This window comes from Eumetopias jubatus, unplaced genomic scaffold, assembly GCF_037043125.1.
Source record: "Eumetopias jubatus isolate StellerSeaLion01/CBP00866 unplaced genomic scaffold, mEumJub1_p1.0 scaffold_15, whole genome shotgun sequence".
Classification (NCBI taxonomy): Eukaryota; Metazoa; Chordata; class Mammalia; order Carnivora; family Otariidae; genus Eumetopias; species Eumetopias jubatus.
This window is the reverse complement of record NW_028274821.1, coordinates 33,048,433-33,073,360: the sequence shown is the minus strand read 5'-3', so window position 1 is coordinate 33,073,360 and position 24,928 is coordinate 33,048,433. Positions and strand designations below refer to the sequence as shown.

General features: G+C 36.3%; 1 protein-coding gene across 3 annotated transcripts in view; it reads right to left on the bottom strand.

Annotated features, from left to right (window-relative positions):
• Positions 1-24,928, bottom strand: part of KDM4C (lysine demethylase 4C) — a 506,632-nt gene that overhangs the window by 148,901 nt on the left and 332,803 nt on the right. For all 3 annotated transcript variants that reach the window (XM_028107256.2, XM_028107255.2, XM_028107257.2), the window contains 3 exons: positions 16,890-17,071; positions 15,102-15,315; positions 13,187-13,263 (listed from right to left, as the gene is read on the bottom strand). In XM_028107256.2, the coding sequence (XP_027963057.1) occupies positions 13,187-13,263; positions 15,102-15,315; positions 16,890-17,071 (473 nt within the window). The remainder of the gene's footprint in view (positions 1-13,186; positions 13,264-15,101; positions 15,316-16,889; positions 17,072-24,928) is intronic.

The window sequence follows — 24,928 nt, the reverse complement described above, 5'->3', positions numbered from 1 at the left end:
TGTCTCCCAAAACAAAACAAATATTAAAATGTCTGTCACAACATGATTATTCTCTAAGAAAGCTCCTACTCCTGTCTCCTAAGTACAGCTTTAAAGGAGCCCTTCTATTGTACTCACCGCCCTCACCCCCACCCAGGGCAGCTAAAAGCTGAATGAAAAAGTATAAATTAGATCATATATTGAACACTGTACCTTTCCTGCTTAGGTCCCTTTCCCTCACCTAATACCATTCACAAACTCCCCTTCTAGCATTACGAAGTATTTTTAAAATCTGGTTTCATAAAAAATCACCACTGCAATGAACAGCAAGTATACCAATTTACAAAATGGAATGATTTCTTTATGGCTTAGTTATTAAACCATGAAAAAGAGTGTTTATAATCAAAGTGCTGACACAACATTAACAACAATGGTGAGAAGGACATTGTTATAATACAGCTATTGCAGTTGTTCATTATTTGTGGTGGAGGGAAATCATGTTCCAATGGCTCTTCTATAAAACATCAGTTAAAGAAATGCCAATATCAACATTCTCAAGCTGCCTCATAAGAAGCTCTCATTTTAGCTGACATAGCCGAAGTGCCACTAAAGCCAATTTTCAGTGCTATAGAAAAATTATGAAATTGAAGTACTTCCCCACACCCTTATTTATCTGACATGTTCATAACAGAAATGCAAAACCATAAAATAGGGCTGTCTGAACTGGGAAAACAAAGAGTAATTAATCACATTAACAGAAAGCTAGCTTACAAAGTGCTGATCAACAAAACATGGAAGAACCATTTCTGGAGAGATGGCTCATTTATCAGGGCTGAGGAGAGAACAGGATCTCATATAAGGACAGGGCTGGCATGAATTCTGAGTGATTAGGAAACTGGATGACAGGATTCCTGCAGTCATCTTTTGAATGGAAATTCCACAGTTTCCAGCAAATTTCATACTAGCAAGTGAATTCTCCAATTTAAATGCCCACGTTGATTTTGTACTGTAAGTGAAAACACAACTCACTCAACAAATATCAGTTAATCATCATGTTCCAGGCACTGGACAACTGCAGTGAATGACAAAGATCTAGCCCTCAATGAAGTTACCTTCTTCTGGGACAGCAGACAAACTAAACCAGTAGATTATTTAGATGGTAGAAGATGTCAAGTGCTATGGAAGTGGACCATGGAATAATCTAGGGAAAGTGATGTCAGCAGATTCTGGCCTTTTCTAATAGGAAAGGTGATCGGAAATTGAAGAGAAGGAATAACTGATAAGGCTTCAGAGGCCATGAAAAAAGGCAACAACTTTATTCTGACTGAGACAGCAAGGCACTGTAAGGTTTGAGCACAGCAAGAACATAATCTGACCTACATTTTGACTGGATCATTCCAACGGCTGTGTTGACAGCAGATGATAAAGGTTCAAGAGCATAAGTAAAAAATGCTAAGCAAAATAAGTCAGCTGGAGAAGATAAATACCATATGATTTCACTCATATGTGGAATTTAAGAAACAAAACAAATGAACAAAGAAATAAAAAAGAGAGACAAGCCAAAAAACAGACTCTTAACTCTAGAGAACAAACCGATGGTGACCAGAGGGCAGGTGGGTGGGGGGATGGGTGAATAGGTGATGGGGATGAAGGAGGGCACTTGACCCGATGAGCACTAATATATAGAACTGTTGAATCACTATATTGTACACCTGAAACTAATAGAACACTGTATGTTAATTATACTGGAATTGAAATAAAAAACTTAAAAAAAAAAAAAAGGTAGAAACAAAAGAGATGGTAGGTTACTGCCAGAATCCAGGAAAGAGGTAATGAGTAGATTAGTTTGGGTAATATGAGCAGAAGCAATTAAGAAGTGGCCAGAATTAATTTTAAAAGTAGCCAAGATAGAATTTAACATTTAACAATGTGGGTATGAGAAGAAGAAAAGAATCAAATCTAACCCTACAGTTTTTGGCTTCAGCAGCTAGAGGGCCTAGAAGCAGGAGACCTGTAGGACAAGATCTGGAATTCAGTCTGGGACCAGGGTGAATTTGAGCTATCTATTAGGCATGTGAAAGGAGGCACTGCTCATAAAATTGGCCATAGTGCTCCACTGAGCTAGACACTGATACATATAGGCCATCAGTGACTAGCTGCTGTTTAAAACCATCAAAGCTATGACATGGATGAGATTACCAAATGAGCTAGTGGAGAGAAGAGGCCCAGGATTGAGTTCTGGGGAGTGAAAAGAAGTGGCCGGTAAAGAAAGAGGAAAAGCAGGAGTGTGTAGGGTCCCAGGAGCCAAGAGAAGACGGTGCTTCAAACAGGAGACAGTGGTCAACTGACAGAGGAACAGAAATTTCTATAAAAACCTGTGACTAGAATAAGTTTAAGAGAGAAGTAAGGGAGAAGAACTGGAGAGAAGAATAAATACATGAATGAATAAAGACAAGTCTTTTAGGGAGTGTTACTATACATAGAGGCATGGAGAAATAGTGGGAGCTGGTAAGGAAGAAGGATGAAGAGAGGTGTTTTTTTGTTTTGGTTTGGTTTGGTCTGGTTTTTTGGTTTATTTGAAAATGGAAGAAATAGCAGCTTATTTGGATGACAATGAGAATCACCTAGAGAGGGGAAACTTGCCAGTATGGGAAAGAAAGTGAATTATTGGAACTATGATCCTGTGTGTAATAAGAAAGGGGGTGGCCATACGTAGGAGCAGAGATATTGTGGATATCATGCAGGTGGAAACTTGCAGATCTCCACTGATGGCTTCCTGTTGCTCAGTGAAATATGAAGTTCACAAAGTGAGAGTAAGGATGGGGGAGAAGAAGGGAAGCTTCAGGTGACAGAGGTATGAAACAGTCAACCTGGACAATGATAGAGGGAATCCGTGATGAGAATACAGCATGAATTACTGACATCACCAAGGACACATCAATAGTTACAAGCTGAAAGCAAGAGCAATCTGATAGTGGGTGTTTCTCCACAGCCATATTCAGCTACAGGGGTGCAGATGCAGAGCAGATAGATAATAGGATTTACCAGGGTCCAGTTGTACTTAGGGAGAATAACAAAGTTAGCAAGTGGAAGGAGAGCTGAAAGTGTGCAAGGAAACATAGTAGCTAAAAACAGAAGTAAGGGCAAGAGGAGAGGGAGAGACTGAAAAGCTGGAGCATTACTGGGAGTCACAGTGGGTAAAGGACTGCTGGATTCTAGGAACTAGAGAGTATGAGCTAGTAAGACAGAAGAAAGCAATCTGAGAAAGATGCCTCAGACTGGGCGAGGACACGGGTAATGCAACACACCTAGTGGAATGCCAATTAAGAGTGAAAACGAATGACCCTTTCAAAAAGGCTTTCTACTGAATACTGTATTAGTTCTTTATTGTTCTTTATTATTACAATGACAAACTACCTCAAACTTAATCACTTAAAATAATACAAATTTATACAGTTCAGTAGGTCAGAAGTCCAAAATGGGTCTCATTGGGCTAAAATCAAGGTGCCAGCAGGGTCATTCATTTCTGGAGGCACTCAGGGAGAAAGTATTTCTTTGTCCTCTCTAGCATTAAGGGGTGACCCACATGCCCTGGCTCATGGCCCTCCTCCATCTGCAAAGCCTACAACAGCAGGTCAAGAGCTTCTCATTTCACCTCATTCTGACCTTCTCTTCTGCCACACTTTTCCACAGTTAAGGACCCCTGTGTCTGAATTGGGTAAACCCAGATATAATAAGATCAACTGATTAGCAACCTTAATTCCATCTACTACCATAATTCTGTTTTTTTATGCAACATGACAAACACACTCATACGTTCCAGGGATTAGAACATGGATATCTTGGGGCGGGGGGGGGGGGGGGGTGTATACTTACTACATTGTAACTATTTAAATGTCATCATACATCCATTTGTATGAATGGAATATAACAGAAGAATATAAAGTCATATATACTCTGTTTCAAATTCAATTTTTCCCTGGATTTATCTTCCTAATAGCATTGCTTACACCAATATAAAAATTAAATTTGCAGAGCACCTATCTGATAGCAGGGTATCAAGCCAAGCACACGATCAGTGGCAAGAAGCACCTCTATAATTTAAGATTGGTCAGAGGCCACCTACATGAAACTTAATGCATAATCCTATTTCCAGGAACCTGAGCAAAGTACTTCAAGTTGAACATATATCTTACTTTGTTAAAACTGTACAACATTTGGCTTTCAAATAAAAACCCAGCTGGTTTATTGTTTCTTCCCAGCATGACCTTCTATAACAGATAGCAAAGTACTTGGTTTCTTCATCCTGCCACTGGACTAATTTTGGCTATTCGTGAAAAATGCCTGCACCACTTTTTTCCCCCTCTACTCTTCCTAGGGATGCCTTTCCTCATCTCTAAGGAGATGTGCCTCATAGCCCAGTGACCTCCAGGCATGCACATCCTGGTGTGTAGTACAGTATGTTATGCTCCCTATAATGTCAGTCATTATTCTTCCTGACTTTACTTGTGCTCTCTGGTTGAAGCACTTAGGATTAATGAGGCATTTGTTCTCAATCAAGAAGCTATTTATGAATATAGTTCCACTTACAATAAGCTGTGTAGACTTCTCTTTCTTTCTCTCCATTACCAAGTGGAGGGAGGGAGGAGAATGATGTTTATTGAAAGGAGGAAGAAAGTACAGAAAAAAGTGATTTGTGACTTTTTGGCCTGTAAGCAGTTCCCTAACAGGAAGGCCTCCACATCATAGCTATGTTGTCAGGATAATTGATATCCTCAAATGTGCTGTTCTGTTTGGTTGAAGTAAAATAATTATTACCACCCTGGCCTTTGTGAGCCAAGGTTTAAGTCTGCAGCTGTTTAGAAAAATCTGCCTCTTCAAGAGGCAGGAGGTCATTGTGAAGCCAAATGTATTCCCTCAAATGGGAGAGTGTGGTCCTAGATAGTGGCTTACAGGGACACCTCAATGGAGAGGAGTAATTATATAAGCAACCACTTGACTACAAACAGCCACCACCCACTTGTGAATGCCCTGCCTTTAACAAGAATAGAGCCTTTCTGTTTCTACTAGTTTTACTGTATATGAGGATCAAAGTCAGCCTTTCAGGCTGACAGCCTCCCATCACCTGGTCTTAACAGTATCTCATGGAATAATAATAAAAAAAAATACAGCATAAAACACATCACAGGGAGCAGCCGCACCACCATGACCTCTCAAGGCCATAAGCCAATCTGATCTAAAAATCAATGGCTCTGATCTACAAAGCCACTTCAGAGCTCTTCGTAAAAGAAAAATGTCAATGCTGTTGTCAGCTGGGAAATTGGATTCAGGAGATTATCCAGTTCTGGGAAAGGTCCTCTGGGCAGAAACTAGAGTAAATATGAAAGGATAAAGTAACTGCTCTACTCAACCATCCAGTAAGGCTAATTAACCTACATTAAGTAGATAACAAATTCTAGTGTAATTATACTAGAAGTTAGTGCTGGATTAACTTTCAATGGAAACAAACAAAAATCATTCAAAAACCTTGTTCAAAAACTGGTCAGTTGCTTAGCCTTCTTCCCACTCTAAAAACAAGAAACTGAGATAAATGAGCCTGGGCCTGGAAATCTGAAGGCCTGAGTACTGCCATGAAATCAAGGCTCTCTTACCATATTGTGGGGCAATCCAGGGGGTAAAAGACTTACTCTCTCAAACCCTGGTTCATTATCTGTAAAAGGAGATTTCTGACAGAGATAAAGAATTCTTTAGTCCTTACATTTTATGGAAGATGTATGCTGCTTATATTAGTTTATATTTAAATCAATAGTTATTCTGAATTTATAGGTCCAAGGTTGAAAAATAAAACCTTACTTTTCTACAGTAAAAGACTTTCAAAGAGCATAATGATTGGCAATTTCTAATATCTATTATCAGTACAATTATTTTTATCTGGGGAGTTAAAGAGGGAGAATAAGGGTTGTGTTATGTGGTAAAGGTAACATACACCTTAAACATACAAATTTTCTTTAATAATCTCCAGCCTAAGGGCGCCTGGGTGGCTCAGTTGGTTAAGCGACTGCCTTCAGCTCAGGTCATGATCCTGGAGTCCCAGGATCGAGTCCCGCATCGGGCTCCCTGCTCGGCAGGGAGTCTGCTTCTCCCTCTGACCCTATCCCCTCTGATGTGCTCTCTCTCTCTCTCATTCTCGCTCTCTCAAATAAATAAATAATTTAAAAAAAAATATTCTCCAGCCTAAGAGAACTCCTACTAAAGAGAGAGGGAAAGCACTACCTTGAGATTCAACAGAGCTAAATTAGGGTTGCTTCATAACAGATGCACCTCCATCTATAGGACCCCACTCAACGCAAAGTGGGAACCAAAGACTACCTAATAAACCACCTTCGTCCACCCACCAATCATCAGGCAGAGTAAACAGAAAGTTACACAGGTTGGCACTTCATTGTTCCCAAAGATCTGACAAGCTACCACTTCCAAGAGGTCAATCCTTTTTACCTGAGACCTAAAAGTTGACAGACTAAGGTATACTCCAAAGACCAGGAGTTCAGACAAATGCATTCCAACAAATGAGTTAGATTCTTCAGTCTACAAGCTTTAGCAACACCATGGGAGTGAGTTTTGTAAAGACCACTACCTCAGGAATTTCTAGAATCTAACTTTGTGACTATGATTTATGCGGAAAAAAGACTTCATTTTCTTTCAGAAATCAAATAGCTATGTTCAGCCGTGGAGGGCATGAATGGCAACCCCTACCCAATCTATAGATATCACTTGCTTATGGTCAAGCAGTAAAAAAATAAACACCAAAATGTTTATTTTTAATCATTGCAATTGTATATTCCATTCTTTATAAGAACAGAAATGCAAATCCCAAAAGATCATCAAGGTATAACTTGCTCATATCTATGTGTTACTCCATTAAAAAAAAATAAGAAAATAAAAGACATAGTGAATAAATGTGAAAACATATTTCATGTTTGCATTTTGATTTCCTGAAACCATTTTGGGGAAAAAATGTTGTATTACAGAGATGCTATGTTACACATATGCAATATAATTTCATTATTCTATATAGTACAATAAATGCTATTCAATAGATAATAAATGTGTGCAATTACCTAGTTTGTGCATTTCATTAGACAGAATGAAAACTCCAACCCATAAAGTGTTTTTTAAATTTTTCATTACAAAATCTGCTTTTTCATACAATGGCAATATTCACCCAAGAATAAATATATAGCTACTTTTTTAAATACTGTATTACTTTCAAATAAAAATATTGAAACAAATTCTCCTAAATTAAGTGTAACAGGATATACTGAAATAAAAAAGAATTTAGAGGCTAATACATATTGTCATGCATTCCCAAACAGCAAGTAGATAAAGTTATAGTAAGGCCTTGAAGTCACTGGCCTGTTAAAAATTTCCTTTAGCTCATAAAAACTACACTGATCTGGTCAACAATTACCAGCGCCACTTCTATTCCTATACCTCCTAACACCTCTACCTAGGTTAAGAAGTGCATAATAAATTTAGTATGCTTGAAGGGCCCCAATTCTTAAGGAAAGCTAATTAAAGCAAAATGGAAATACAAAGCAACAGAATCAAGGGATTTTAGGGTCAGAAGAGACCTTAGATATAATCTCTAATAGAACCTTCTCATTACATTGCTTTTAAATCTTTCTTTAATTTAGATTTTTTGTTTAGATTATAAATATGTGAGCTACTGTGTTTACCTTACCCTCCCAAGAATTATTTAAGGTAATAAAAAAGCTCCCTAGTAAGACATAGCACAAATGATACGTGCTTTATTTGAAATTCTTCACACTGACAAGGAAAAACTACAGCACAGGTTTAATGCTGCCAAGGACAGGAGACTGGAAACTTATGATTTGTCAAAGTCGTAAGTCTGAGTATGATGTGACTTTCCATGATAAGTTACCAATCCTTACATGCAGTTTTCACCACCACTTATAGCACTAAAACAAAACTTTACAGCCCCTATCCCCTGAAAGGTCCCTGAAGAAATATCCAAATTACCTAGACAGAAAAAAAATCACCAGACAGCTACATTATCCTTAAATTTTAAGAAGAGAAAATCTTATCCATATTCCTTTTTAACCTCTTCAACCTGCTTATATTCATTTACCCTTTGGAATTCTATATTATAAATTCTTCAAAAGGTAATATAGAAAATCCTATTTTTACTCTACATAATATTAAACCATGGATTACTTTTTAGAATAGTAGTAAGTATTTAGTTTACCGGCCCATTCCAGATACCTAACTAACATCTTTCTTCATAATCAGAAGTGTATCCCTAAAGGAGTATTCAGGTATTTCACAGAAATACCCATACTGGAAATTTTTTTTTAAGTGCAGGCATTAAAAAAAAAAAATGGTGGGAAAAAATCTCAAAGAAAGCAATACAAATTCTGCATTTTTACAGTGAGAACACTAGCATTTTTAATTAGTAGTAACTCACAGCCATTAAACAGTGGAAATCACAGATTAGAGAACACTATAGCAATTTAGATCAAAATAATTGATCTAAATTTCAATTTAGATTCACATAAAAATCAAAATAATAATAAACACATGCTAGAATCAGAGTATTGACAGTATACACCTAAAAACAGAACTTGGTAATGTTTGGCATGTGCTCTCAAGTCATACTGTAACGGAGTAAAAACTGCTCCAAATCAATTTTATAAATAGTTCCCAAAAGGTCAAAAACAAATAGCTGAAAATAAAATAATCCAATATAGTTGGGTTATAAACCATAAGCTGAAACATAGCTTTCAGTTAGTTGTATCTATTTACCTGAGCAGTACTGAAATAGGAAAATAGGCACAAAGCAATGACATTTAGTTAGAATGGTGGGATGTACAACCTGAATCTCAGGATAGACAGGTATTTGGGGGGTTCTTTATTTCATTTCATTTGAATTTGGATATAGAGCCTGGATCCTAGAATCTAAATTAGGGTACAATCCAAAATTTGTAACTAATCTCTTCCCCAACACATTCAGGTGAAGCTGGTAATAAGGCATCTTCTTTCTTGTTTTAACTGACGCAAATGGATACAGTAAAGACAGTAGCAAAATGAAACACAGTGAGCACTGAAGCGAGACTCTGGAAACAGTGAGAGCACTGAAGGCCACAAATAAAGGTCTGGCTCATATCTCTGTGAACAAAACCTTCTTACTTTATGTTTCACCCGTTCAGAAATGATCCAACACTGCACCAGGCAGTAGGGGTGCTACAGAGGTCAATGAGAAAAAGTTCTGGCCTCCAGTTACTTAAAAACTATCACAACAGTTGGGGACAGAATGATGTCCCTCGTTAGAAATGGTAAATAAACAGACAGCTGACCAGTGAGCATTGATTCCAGCTTTGCATACATCCTCAGTTACTTTGCCCAGGTTGACAGTAACAAAACCAACTACCTTCTAATGTTAGATGAAATAATCCCTACAATGCCTTTGCTTCCAAAATTTAGATTATTGATGCCTGGGGCGCCTGGGTGGCTCAGTCATTAAGCGTCTGCCTTCGGCTCAGGTCCTGATCCCGGGGTCCTGGGATTGAGCCCTGCATCGGGCTCCCTCTCCGCGGGAAGCCTGCTTCTCCCTCTCCCATTCCCCCTGCTTGTGTTCCCTCTCTCGCTGTCTCTCTCTGTCAAATAAATAGATTAAAACATTTAAAAATAAATAAATTACTGATGCTTACCTCCATGATACAGTTACTATTATAGTCTCCTCCCCACCCACCTTACTGAAATAATAACTGACATATAACATTGTAAGTTTAAAATGTATAACATGGGGGCGCCTGGGTGGCTCAGTTGGTTAAGAGACTGCCTTCAGCTCAGGTCATGATCCTGGAGTCCCGGGATCGAGTCCTGCATCGGGCTCCCTGCTCAGCAGGGAGTCTGCTTCTCCCTCTGACCCTACCCCCTCTTGGGCTCTCTCTCTCTCTCTCAAATAAATAAATAAAATCTTTAAAAAAATAAAATGTATAACATGATGATTTGATTTATGTATATATATTTAGAAATGATTACCAAAGTAAGATTAGGTAACACATCCATCACCTCACATAGTTTCTTTTACTTATTTATTTTTTCTGGTGAGAACTTTAAAGAACTTAGCAACTTTTCTTTTTTTTAAGATTTTTATTTATTTATTTGACACAGAGAGAGAGAGAGAGCACAAGCAGGGGGAGCGGCAGGCAGAGAAACAGACTCCCCGCCAAGGAAGGAGCCTAATGTGGGGCTCGATCCCAGGACCCTGGGATCATGACCTGAGCCGAAGGCACCCACTTAACCAACTGAGCCACCCAGGCAACCCAATCTTAGCAACTTTCAAGTACAGTACTATACAGTAGAATATTTCTAACTATAGTTGTTACTATGCTGTATATTAGATTCCCAAAATGTATTCATTTTAAAACTGGAAGTCTGTACCCTTAACCACCTTTATCTATTTCTCCCATGCCCCCCCACCCACCGTCACCAGTTAACTTTCTGTTCCTATGAGTTCAGTGTGTTCTTTTAAGATTCCACATTTAAAGAGAGTATACAGTATTTGTCTTTCTCTGTCTGACTTATTTCACTCAGCATAGTGCTCTCAAGGCCATTTATGTTGTTGCAAATGGCAGGATTTCCTTTTTATGGCTGAATATGAAATTCCAGTGTGTATCTCTATATATACCCCTCATTTTCTTTACCCATTCATCCATCAATGAGAACTCTTTAAAATGAATCTTTAAAAAACAGAACCACCACACTCAAGTCTCACATATACCTTATAAAGATAAACATAAGGTATTTCAGGCTACCCTCTTCTTATTGTCCAGGTGTGCAAAGTACTCATCATAAAAGAAAACAGAATTAGCTAGAATAATCACATCTGTTGTATAAATATATATCCCAAGCAAAATGTTATTGGAATGTTTTGCATTCACGATGAATAGTAAGTTTTACATTTACAAAGTACATTTAAAAAGAAAATCCCAGGAAATAATTAGGAATTAGAGTTAGTGATGTACAAACCAGCAATCAAATATCATCTGACCTCCCTTGCACTGTTAGATTTCCATTAGCTCCTTTGGAACCTCCATTAAAAGGAGTTCCAAGGCTTTTCTGGAACCTAAAACTGACAATGTGAGATTGATTCCTAAAGATGTCAAGTCTAAGGATACTTTTAAAATGCAATCATTCCAGCCACAAAATCCAAAGAATCATACTTGTCTACTAAAAATTAATATTGTAACACTCACAACCACACTAAAGGGATTTAAAGCCAAAATATTGATATTATCACTTACTCCTCTGCAATGCTTAAACTGCAATTCACTGATTTCTCAGGAGAAAAAAATAGGAATCCAGCTTCATAGACAAAGTTCACACAAATGGATAAATTGAAAAAACAACTGGTGCACTGTGAATTCAGACCATTTTCACTTAGAAATAAGGTATTATGTGGGTCTAAAAAAAACACTGTAAAATTGTATTTGAGAGTTTCCATTTCTATTTCATGGTATCAATAATAAAACACAAAGACATTGTATTTTCTAAGGGTGTGAGGGATTAAGATTAATAGTAGCTTTAAATTAGTTCTAAAGAGTTATTAATCTAGTATTTCCTTCTTAAGACATGCTAAAGGAAAACAGCATAAACTATCACAAGCGGCCTTAGAATCAGGTGGGTAACATAGGCCTGGCCTTAGCTCTGCCATGCAAAGGACAATGGTACCTTGGGAAACAGGACTGTTCAGTGTGTGAGCAAAGGAGTCAAGCAGTAACTGTGGATGGAACAGAGAATTCTCACACCTTGGTGAACTGGATTAGAATATCTCTAATCTCTAAACCTATACTTCAGGGTGAATGAGAGGATCACAGGCCAGACTGATTCTACAAAGCTTTAATTTGGCTCATATAATAAATGTAAGATCTGCATGGTAAACAAGAACTGAATATACTTATTACAGCAGGACTTCCTGGCTGATTTTAAGATACTCTGTATGAACATAATTTTTGTTAATATAATGATTACATCAAAGGAAATACAAAAATGTTTTCTGGGCCCACTAATGAAAGACTTCTTAAATTGGAGATATTACCTCTAACACGAAACAGATAAGATTATTTGGGCTATAAAGAATGTCCATACTTTCCCTCATTTTTCCCTCACTACCTAAAGTGAATGCCAGCAATAAAAATCATTCAGAAAGACATTCTCAGACATCTTTAATTTATAGTCACCATACGTCTCTTTCAACACGGAGAGCTAAACATACATATCATGACATAAATTTTTATCATGCAAGGCATTTTCCTTATATTGTCCTTTAGGATTTTAACCCTGGTTGCAAAGAAATTTAACTCATTAGAGATCATTGAGAAATAAAGCAAATGCTACTATTACAATTGAAATCATCTGCTCTGAGATTAAGAGTGAGGGATACAATGTTAAGATCTAACAGGTCCTAATTTTCAAAAATGTTCTAAGGCTTCTTGAAAGAGAATTTTTAAGAAATAACAAGGTAGCACATAATTATATGGAAAAATAGGTGACATGATGAGTTAGTGGAATAGAACTCAATGCTTGGATGTAAGCTGAAGTTTCAAAAGGGTTCATCAGGAAAAACAATTTAGATGAGGAGGAATCTTTGTACCCTAAATGGGGTATCATTTGTTGTTGAAAGATTCTGTGTCAAGTTCACAGACTGAGACAGAGCAGCCTGTCTCACCTGGCAAAGAGCAGACTCCAAAGTTTGTTGAAGTGTGAATGTATGAATGAATAAGTGGGGAAAGACTCATACCAGTGGAAAAGTTATGTATGAGCATGGTTTCGTCAGGCGTCAGGGAGGATCCTCACCTTGAGTGTTACTTAGAATATTTATTTTCAAGAACTGTAAAATAGACCTGGGCAGGAAAATGAAGGAATATTTTAGACTGGTTCTGATAAACTGGCATTCTCTGTAGGCTCCTGAGTAGAACAGTAACACCTAGAAATTTATTTAATATTTCTATGATGAATAGAGCCACCAGACAGGATGATTTGAAAAGAGAAGACTAGAAATATAGTTAAGTGTAGAAGTGCACACAAAAGCATGTGTACAACCTTACCTTATTGCTAGATTTAAATGTGTTCACAGTGGAGAAGTGAGAAGAGGGGTTAAAAGATATTAAAATAGGCCACTTACTGCTGTCCATGCATTTCTTTTGCAACGGGCACACAGCCATCCATCACATATCTCGTGAGAAGGGATACCATAGCAACCTATAAAATAATAGTATGGATTCATGAATTAGGTCTTTTGCATTTTGGATTATAAATCTTAGCACTGAATAACTAAAATCAGAACAACTGCCCACCAGTTGTCACTGCTTAGAACAAAACATAAGCAAGGCTGTCTCAAAGATACTTTTGGCTCTCATGCCTTATAGCTAAAAGGATATCAGCCCCAGGAAACATGAGAGTATGGGTCTTAATCATTACTAATGCTCACAATAGTTATCAGATAATTCTTGAATGGGAAAATAATTAAATTTCTAATTTGTTGGGTCTAGTTCTTTACTCATACAAAACATATTTCAAAGTAAGTTGCAATTCATGAAGGAAAATTTGGGGAAGCTTTAAAATAATACAATAAATAAACTTTGACATATTTTATACTTAATATAATTTAAAATTACATTTCAGAAATTATGTTTAATTAGCTTTAATTTCAATGATAGGGACAGAGGATGCACAATTCATGGTTAGTGATGAAGGGGTATCTTCAGTTCTATTTGTCTATTCAATACATGCCTGACTCAAAATAACTGTGTAAGGAGATAGCTGATGATGCAAATATAAGCAGCAATTATACATTACCAACAAACATGTGTTACTCTGACTGCCTTTCAAAGGGCTTTGAAAGATTTAAAGAAGTATTTTTTAATATCAAATTTCTATTACATTTAAATGAAAGAGAAAATAACAGAAATGTAATTACCAAAGAAAAGCCTATCATAGTTAACTAAAACTATAAAATGTTTAGTTCAAGCATATGTTTATGAAATACTATGGCTAAACTGTATAGCTTGTACAGTCGGGAATCAAAATTAAATCCTAGTTTTTTGTGAAATGATGCATTGGCTGTTATATACTTATAATAATGTAGGGTGAATGTGTATATATATGTGTGTGTGTGTGTGTGTGTGTGTTACAGATTGATGTAAGTACAACAAGAAGGTTGCTATATTTCAAACACATTATGTTCAAATCCCTTGGGAAGCTGACAGTATCTAATCAATCAATAAATGATAGAGAGCGAGGCTATTTCAACCCTAATGTAAGACTAGTGTTTCTCTGGGGTAAATACAGAAGATAATGCCTACATTATAAGCATTCATGCTACACTGACAGAGACCATACATAAGTATGTTAACATGACATATGATTTGGTAAGATCTGGAATATTAAAATGCCTTAAAATAGACTTACAATAAAAATTAGATCCTTTTTCACTTTTTAGAGGACTTACATGGCAGGCAAATAAAAAATGTATTTGCCATTTATCCCATGATGTGAAAATACCAAATTGTGACAGGTATGGAACCTAACCGCCTCAGTCCCGCAGGGAAAACAGCTGTAATGACTGTTCTCCCCTGGAAGGCAACAGAGATCTCCTTACCCTCACAAAGAATAAAAATTAAACTCTATAATTAAATTTACCAATAATTCCCCAAATTACCAAAGAAATATTCATGTCCCTTTAAAAAGTACAAAGAAAAATAATCATGAATCAACATCAGAGGTTAAAATTAAGTTTTTACAAACTATCTCTTAACATAAGTAAAATTCAAATATGTGAAAGGAGCCCCACAATGACCCCACATCTGGACAACAAACAGAACAAAACTGCCCTCCACTGATACTGCACAAAACTGTAGAAAAAGGGATTATTATACTTACTCATACTTTTATCAGAAGAAATATGAGAAAGAATGATCTAACCATTAAGAATGCCAATAGTTCAGTGCAATAGATTTGGCAGGGGACAAAAGGGTGAGAAACAAAGATTATGTGAAGCACTGAAAAGCCAGTGATTGATGAATGAGAGATTCATTTACTTGCATGAACCCGTACGCAGCACTTTGCACAGGAAATCAGAAGACTTGTTCCATCCTCTTCCAGAAAGGCATTAGGCGGAGAATATTCTATATTTTCTTCACTATAAATAAAACACATCTCTGGAATGAGGGGCTTAGTCTTTCCTCCTGGAGTAACCATTTCGTCTAATTTTGTCTCCCATCTAGAATCATTTTCTTCATTGCTGCTATCTGGCTGAAAAACATAATATTCCCACATGAGTGAAAAACATGCAAAAAAGTTCATCATTTGTTCTGGTCATTCAATCCACTAACAGCTGTTCCATGCACTAACTTCCAGCTTCTGTTCTTCCTGTTGTTTTCCTCGATATAACTATTAGCTTTTTATCAATGTTCCTCTTCAGGCTCCCATCCAGAAGCTAAGCTGTAGAAACAGGAGGACATTCTGTACATCTGCTTGTACGAAAAAGTATATTCTTACATAAACAGTTCAGGGAAAGCATCAATTTTTCTGAGGAATTTTTATTTCTTTCTTTATTTTCACTAGGTTAGCAGACCTGGTTTCATTTACTAAAGAATTTTACCTCAGTTTTAATCTGTGCAACAGTTTTTAGACTATTTTTGAAGGTTCTGCCTCACCACAAAGTTCTAAAACATCAAGACAGAATGACCTGGCAAATGTCACTAAATAAGAAAATATAGTGTGCAAAACAAAACTGTCATCTCTCACCAAAATATATAAAAAACATTTAGCGCTTAACTGAAATTCTAATTAATGAACTACCTTACCTCCAGAGATCTTATATTATTAAGTTTCCCTATATCTTATAATTTTAGTGAGAATTTTTTTAATTATTAGGGAAATACAAAGGCAGATTATGATATAGAAATAAGAGTCAATAAAAAGTTAACTTTTTCCAAGAAAACACATTCAATGACTAAACAGAAAATAGTTTGTCACTCACAAGGGCCACATCAAAGACAAATGAGTTAAGTTTACTTTATATATTTTCAAAGATCTGAAAATGTGGCAAATCACACAATTTCATGCCCTGAAATGTCTGAACAAAAAAGTGTTTATATGAACTCTAAAAGAGAAGCAATCTTAAAATACTTCTGATTCCATTTTTGATAATAACTCAGAACACAATGCTCACATCAGTACGCTTTATTATATATTGTATCTTAAAACAGGTCACGAAGTTCCACCCTTACTAGATTCCTGAAGATCACTTTGGGTTAGTGTTAGAGAATGTGGCCGTCAGTGAGCTAAAATGCCATCAGTATGACATATGGAATAACACTGAAAACAGTACTATGCACAGCTAGCTGATGAGGGTGAACAGAACAATCCAGTTTGTATTGAGTCCTGCTGTATTTTATGCATGTTCCACGTGGGAAGATAAAGAGAGACATTTTAAATGTGGGCCCAGAGCTGACATATTATTGAGAGTGATATTTTCAAACACAAAACAGAGACTAAGTCTAAGTTTTCTCTTTGCAAAACTTATACTATTGTTAAGCTTTTAGTTCTGTGTTTCTTGATTAAAAAGACTGGAACTGCCCCTTGACTGAAATGAACGACAAATAAACCAATCATTTATTTTAAAATGATAAAGCACTACCAGAGAAATGTCTTTCAAGTAGCACTCAGAAATTGTTTGCTCTTCTACAATGGCCATGTAAGTATTGATGTCTCCCTTTCCGTGTGCATACTTACCTTACAATGATTCATCTGTGTTTTTACAGTCATACAGAAAGTGAAGCAGTGAAAAGAAACCTTGACAGTGACCCCTCCACCCTTATTACCTTGTAGTAGGGCATGAGGAGAGCACAGATGGCACAGTGTGGCTCCATTTTGGCCATGGCTGCATTATACTCCTGTTCAGCCACAAAGTTTGGGGACTTCGTCTGCCAAAGGTGGACCAAAGGCTTCGCCCAAGACTCTGTTTCTTCCACTTCCTCCTCAATTGACGGAACCTCAGGCAATTCTTGTAAAACAAGGCATGAAAACACGGTGAGCATGGGACCCAGGGAAAAACAACCCTGTTATAAAAGAAGCAAACATTCCAAAGTATCATTGTATTAATGTCAGACAGGAAACCTATTTTATCCTTCAAATACATTCTGAGAGAAACAGAACAAAAAGAATGTCCTTTTCATCCTCCTCATCTTCAAGGGATAGGTCAGATCTGATGGCCAGACAATGAGCCCCCTTTTGATACCCTCCCCATCCCTGCCAATAATAACTAAACTGCTCCCTCCTTCAATTTCACTACTTCTGTGAAATTACCTTCCAGCTAGCATAGGAATTCACTGGCCCAGTAACTGCCTTACCAATATTTTTAGTTTCCTCACCTAACATTGTATATGGCTTAATAAAAATGTATTAAATGAATTTAATTTAATTAACTTTTGGGTTCAAGAATTCATGACAAATAACATTTACAGAGCACGTATCATGTGCCAAGCAATAATACACTGCCATTACATGAATATGAAAAATAATTCCTATTCAAATTTTATTTGTTCAATATAATGCTCCCAGAGGGTCAAATCTCTTAAATATGTATAACAGTTAACATGAAAGAGGCAGAGATCTACTCCACAAAAATACCACTTTACAAAATTTTATAGAAGGCCAGAAAAATACAGAAAGATATAACAGGTTAAGAGAAAAAATTCCTAATGCCTATAACAGAGGACAGTATATGAGAACAAGTGACAGCAATCACAGCTACATCTAGTACTTAACATCTACAGCTGTGACACATTCTAAAACTCCTCACCACTAGCTGTCATAGTCTAACAAATAGATACTGTGGAGCAATGTCCTCAAGTCCCAAGGCACAGGGGCTTCTGTGAACCAGTGTGCTCCGGCCCCTTGCCTTGTTGACTTACCTGTTTTAAAAAAGTCAAAATAGATTTGCTGAGATGAAAAAATAAGAAGAGCTAAATGCTGAAAAGAACTCAAAAGACATCAAAAGCCAACTGAGGTGAAAGGGAATGTTTCTGCTTCCATGTTGGTGGTGGTATTATTATTATTATCATTATTATTATCATTACTATTAACAATGGAAAATGCTTAGTACTTAGCCAGGCAGTGTCTGAAAACAAAAGGTAAGAACCTTAGCCTATGTTTGCAGTGAAGTAATCTGCCACTAAACATACACTACTTCCATCTCAGTCTCCCTACAATACAGAAAGAAGACTTCCTATGAAGAGTTAGATTTGACAAATGAAGGATGGGAGTAGAAAAGTTGACCAGGAATTTGAAATACCATTAAGTCCTTAACTCACAGGCTAGTATCTCCCACATACATACTAAAAATGGGATCTAAACAAAAAGAAATTGTTTGGGTTTGAATAGCTATTGCCTCTTCCTGACACACAATAGATTTATCCTATCACTTGCTTTATTATAAAAGGTTGAAACACACAAGATAGATGATGCTCCTATCCCTTTGGTTGGTCATAAGTTAATGTGAGGAGTTCTCAAAATATTTTTAGGGATAGAGGAAATACTATTTAATTCCTAAAAGCCTAACAACAAAAAAGAAGTAAAGGAGGGCAATTCCTAACAAGAGAGCCAGAGAGCAGGAGGGTGTGGGCAAGCCATGGCAAGACTTGACCTAGGATAGCCTGATTCAAATTGAACTTTTCTCAAACTTTCTCAACAGACCTGAGAGAGAATCCTGCTCTACAGATGTCCTACCCCAAAGATGAGGTTGTACTCTGGCCCAATAAGAATTTATCTTGTTTGGATAATCTCTGAGCCAGAATACCCAGTGAATACCATAACTATGTAATCCCATCAGTTAAAAGTATCATGGCAGGGGCGCCTGGGCGGCTCAGTTGGTTAAGCGACTGCCTTCAGCTCAGGTCATGATCCTGGAGTCCTGTGATAGAGTCCCACATCGGGCTCCCGGCTTGGTGCTTCTCCCTCTGACCCTCTCCCCACTCATGCTGTTTTTCTCTCTCTCTCTCAAATAAATAAATAAATAAAATCTTAAAAAAAAAAAAAAGTAGCATGGCAGCAACACTATGCAGCACCAAGTACAGGGAACTGTTAATCCAGAGACCTAGTTTTAAATTAAACCCTTTGATTCAGAAGGCCTATGGCTTTGGGTAAAACTGATTCTCACATAATGAGAATTCCTTTCTCACCTACTTCAGAGCTTTTTTTCTCTTTTTAATATTAAAATGAAATAGTAAATGTAAAACTTCTTTTTAAAATCTAAAGTGCTGGAGTTCTTTGTAAAGTTCAAAGTGACATATAACTGTATATATTATTGTGTAAAATACATCCAATCATCTTATTTTCATTTGATCTGTTTATCAATTAAATGCTGCAATACTTTATGAGGAGGAAGAGAGTGCATTTAATCACAAGTACATGGTGATTATTCACATTTTAATTTAGCTTTAAAAATCAAAAACCTTGCAACATTCTTGAAAGTAAATATTCTTTCTTCCTGAAATTTCTTCATTGCCCCCTCCATCTCCAAGAACTCTTGCTTACCAAATTGACCCATGGCATGTTCAAGGATAGACTAATCCGGCTATTGTTTTTTCTAGATTTGTAACATTCATTTAACTATAAATCTCAATTGCATAGGGAACCAAGAATGTTGGAGGGAGGAGAGAATCCCTCTGGGATTATCTAAAAACTATCTAAAAAAGTTTTCAAATGAAAACTCTCCCTTTCAGCATCTATTCCTGTTCCTGGTTCCATTTTAGTAAACCTTCATCTACTTACTTTAAAAAAAAAAAAATACTTCCACTTCCAATATACAGAAGAGGAAAAATGTTTTTTCCATTGTAGCTTTTAAATGTTTTGACATTTGGCATCACTATGCCTAGGAATTTCCTCTCTTCCTCCCTTCAACTACAGTTGACTAATGAACCTTTAAGGTGTCACTGTACTTTCATTAGTACATAATTATCTCACAACATGATGTATTTTAAAACATGCCATGCAGTAAAAATAGATTCTTACATTTTTTAAACATCAAATTAGTTCAGGGCGCCTGGGTGGCTCAGTTAAGTGTCCAACTCTTGCTTTCAGCTCAGGTCATGATCTCAGGGTTGTGAGATCCAGCCCGCATCAGGCTCCATGTTGGACATGGAGCCTGCTTAAGATTCTCTCTGCCCCTCCCCACCCCTTCTCTCCCCTTCTCTAAATAAATAATTATCAAATTAATTCTCACAACATCCTCATAAAAGAAAAGAGCCAGGGTAGATACTATCAAACATAAAAAGACACGAACACTGTAGGCATTTAATGAATACCAATATTTTTATTACTAAAATTGTATCTTTTTTCTACCAGCATACCAACAATCAGAAGATTGTGCACAATTCTGAGTCTCATCCTGAATGCCAGTTTGCTGTAGATTCAGGAGAGAGTGAGGCAAATGAAAAATCCCTTGGTGTAAGTGCATCAAAGTTTGGGAAATCTGTGAAAACATTACCAGCAGTTACTGTATTCCTAACAAGAACAAAAGAAGGGCTAACAGTGTACCAGCACATCAAAGTAAGGTCTGTGGACTCCCAGAGACATACAGCACAATTTCACCAAGTCTGTATAGTCAAAAATACTTTCATAATAACATGAAGACATTATTTGCCTATGTCACCCTGGCAACAATTTTATTAAATTTGTGATAAACATGGGATATATGCATAAAGTACTTCTGCTGCACAGTAAAGTTCAATAGTTGTCTTGGGGAAAAGTGCATGTGCAATTAGTTGAACTCCAAGTTGAATAAGCTCTACCATGGAACACCATTTTTATTTCAAAGAATGATTAACACACAAACTAGAGTAAGTCAGATTTGGGCCTGGCAGGAATTTTCATGAAAGTAAAGAGCAAGTCTGTCATTTTAATAAAAAAAAAAACTATTCAGATTATTTGTTGACAGGGGTAAATTCAAGTTTATCAGTCAAAATTAGAATTCTGGAAAATATGTATCCACTATTGTAAGCTTGACAACTTCCCAATACTTAAAGCTTGTTTCTAATGGGATTGATGGTGATAATATCCAATATAATTTTTAAATATTATATAAAGAGACCTATACAACTCAGATATGTTTACCAATGCATTATGTTCCAAAATCACGCATGTGTAAAAGAGTCACTCAAACTGCAAGACAGACCAGTGAATCTTTAGCTTAATAGAGTACAAAGATCATTGATATGATTTCAGATTCCACATTACAACTAATCTTTAAAAAACTAACACATGCCAACTTTTGGTGTAGTGTCAAAGAAGAATATCCATAATTATCTGAAAAGGCTATTAAAATATTATACCCCTTCCAAGCACATATCTGTGTGAAGCTGGACTTTCTTCACATACTACAACCAGAACATAATGCAGCAGATTGAACACAGAAACAGATGTAAGAATCCAATTATTTTCATTAAATCTAATATTAAACAACTTTGCAAAAAAAATTGTGAAACAATGCCACTCCTCCTTTTGTTTTTTATGATTTGCGGATATTTTTATTTTTATGAAAACAAATATAACTATTTATGAATTTATTATTGCTACTTTTAAATGAATAAATACGTTTAAAATTTTCCCCGTTTTAACTTCAAGCAAATAAGTATTGAAAAGGTGAACCCATGGGAAGGGAAGGGAAAAAGAAAAGGAAGGGAAAGGACATGACAAGATTAGATAAAATCTCTTTGGGGTCCTCAAAACATTTAAGGGCATGGGGGTCCTGAAAGCAAAAAGGTTGAGAATCATTAACATAAATGACTATATAATATTCATCAAAAATATTAGTATCACAGAGTTACTATTGAACAAATACAGCCCTAATAAAAGTAGTGCAGACTCTGTTCTCACAGCCAGACAAGAATTTCATAAGCTATTTTCCTTAATCAATTTGTGATCCTTAAACAAAAGGAAAACAAGTCAATACTGGAAGAAGGCATACTTTCCTCTCAGTTCCTTCATTAAGATCTACAAGGTTTGTTAGCTATAGTAGAAAACAAATTATACTCCATCAGAACTTCATTTTATTTTTTCTTGGTGAGTCTCTTACTTCATGAAGGCAATCTAAACTCACAAAAATGTTCCCATTACTTTGTAGTGAGTAAAATACACTTAAAAACACACAGTAGTTCCTTAAATTTACATAAGTTCTTATACAGAATTCACAGAAGGAGGTTATAACATGCTCTAGACACCATGTTCTCAGGAACTTTGTCCTGAGTAAGGAAATGTAAGCAATGGCTTAGGTGGCCTTCTATGAAGGATAGCCAACTCCCAAATAACCACTACTATGATGGGGGGATGGGGAAAATACATACTACCTTGGATAAATATACTGAAGTCACCTGTTGAAAATGTTACTGCCATAACAGAAGCACCTTGAACAGCTGCTCTGAAATTTTTCTGTTGCCACACCACTAAAAAACTAAGGTATATTACCTTATAAAAGAACTTGCCTATAGGCAAAATACCAGCTCCTAGATCATGCACACAATACACTAAAATAGTTATTTTTAACAGTATTAAAAATATTCTCTCTGGTAGGAGTTGCAATAACTTATACTGGACAAAATACACTTTTAAATAAAGACTATAACAAGAGACAAAGAAGAACATTATACCATAACAAAGGGGACAATCCAACAAGAAGATAAAACAGTTGTAAAAATTTACACACCCAACATGGAAGCAACCAAATATATAAAACACTTAACAAACACAAAGGAAATGATAATAAACAATAATAGTAGGGGACTTTAACACCCCATTTACAACAATGGACAGATCATCTAAACAGAAAATCAACAAGGAAACAATGGCTTTGGATGACACACTGGACCAAATGGATTTAACAGACGTATTCAGAACATTCCATCCTAAAACAGCAAAATACACATTCTTTTCAAGTGCACATGGAACATTCTCCAGAATAGATCACATTTTAGGCTACAAAACAAATCTCAACAAATTCAAAAAGACTGAAGTCATACCACACATCTTTTCTGATCACAGTGCTATAAAAACAGGAATCAACCACAATAAAAAATCTGGAAAGACCACAAATATATAGAGGTTAAGTTAACCAGGTAATAAAAGGAGAAATAAAACAGCACATGGAAACAAATTAAAATGAAAACATAACACTGCAAAACATTTGGGATGCAGCGAAAGCAGTTCTAAGGGGGATGTTTAGAGCAATACAGGCCAACCTCAAAAAGCAAAAAAAAAATCTCAAATAAACTACCTAACCTTAACACCCAAAGGACCTAGAAAAAGAATAACAAACAAAACCTAAAACCAGCAGCAGGAAGGATATAATAAAGATTAGAGTGGAAATAAATGATATAGAAACTAAAAATACAGTACAACAGATCAATGAAACCAGGAGCTGGTTCGTTTAAAAAAAAAAAATCAATAAAATTGATAAACCTCTAGCCAGACTTATCAAGAAAAAAAGAAAGAGGAGCCAAATAAAGAAAATCACAAATGAGAGAGGAAAAATAACAATCAACACCACAGAAATACAAACAATTATAAGAGAATATTATTAAAAACTATATGCCAGCAAATCGGACAACCTAGAAGAAACGGATAAACTCCTAAAAACATATAAACTACCAACACTGAAACAGGAAGAAATAGAAAATTTGAACAGACCGATTACCAGCAAAGAAATTGAGTCAGTAGTCAAAAAACTCCCAACAACAAAAGTCTAGGACCAGTGGCTTCACAGCAAAATTCTACCAAACATTTATTTTTTTTAAAGATTTTTATTTATTTATTTGACAGAGAAGGAACACAAGCTGGGGGAGTGGGAGAGGGAGAAGCAGGCTTCCCGCAGAGCAGGGAGCCCAATGTGGGGCTTGATCCCAGGACCCTGGGATCATGACCTGAGCTGAAGGCAGATACTTAATGACTGAGCCACCCAGGTGCCCCATCTACCAAACATTTAAAGAACAGTTAAGATGGGTAAGGAGGGCACATGTGGTGATGAGCATTGAGTGTTATGCACAACTAATGAATTGTTGAACACTACATCAAAAACTAATGATGTACTACATGTTGGCTAACTGAACATAATAAAAAAATAAAGAACAGTTAATATCTATTTTTCTCAAAGTATTCCAAAAACAGAAGAGGAAGGAAAACTTCCAAGTTAAATCTATGAGGCCAGCATTACCCTGACACCCAAACCAGATAAAGACACCAGAAAAAAAAGAGAACTATAGGCCAATATCTCTGTGAACATGGATGCAAAAGTCTCCCAACAAAACACTAGCAAACAGGATCCAACAATACATTTAAAAAACCATTCACCACGATCCAGTGGGGTTTATTCCTGGGTTGCAAGGGTGGTTCAATATTCACAAATCAACCAACATGATACACCACATCACTAAGAGAAAGAATAAGAATCATATGATCATTTCAACAGACACGGGAAAAAGCATTTGACAAAGTACAACATCCATTCATGATAAAAACCCTCAACAAAGTAGGCTTAGAGGGAACATACCTCAAAATTATAAAGGCCATCTATAAAAAACCCACAACTAACATCATTCTCAATGGGGAGAAATGGAGAGCCTTTTCCCTAAGGTCAGGAACAAGACAAGGATGTCCAGTCTCACCACTTTTATTCAACATAGTACTGGAAGTCCTAGCCACAGCAATCAGACAACTAAAGAAATAAGTAAATAAAAGGCATCCAAATTGGCAAGGAAGAAGTCAAACTTTCACTATTGGCTGATGATATGATATTCTATATAGAAAGCCCAAAAGACTTAACAAAAAAACTTTTAGAGCTGATAAACAAATTCTGTAGAGTCAGAGGATA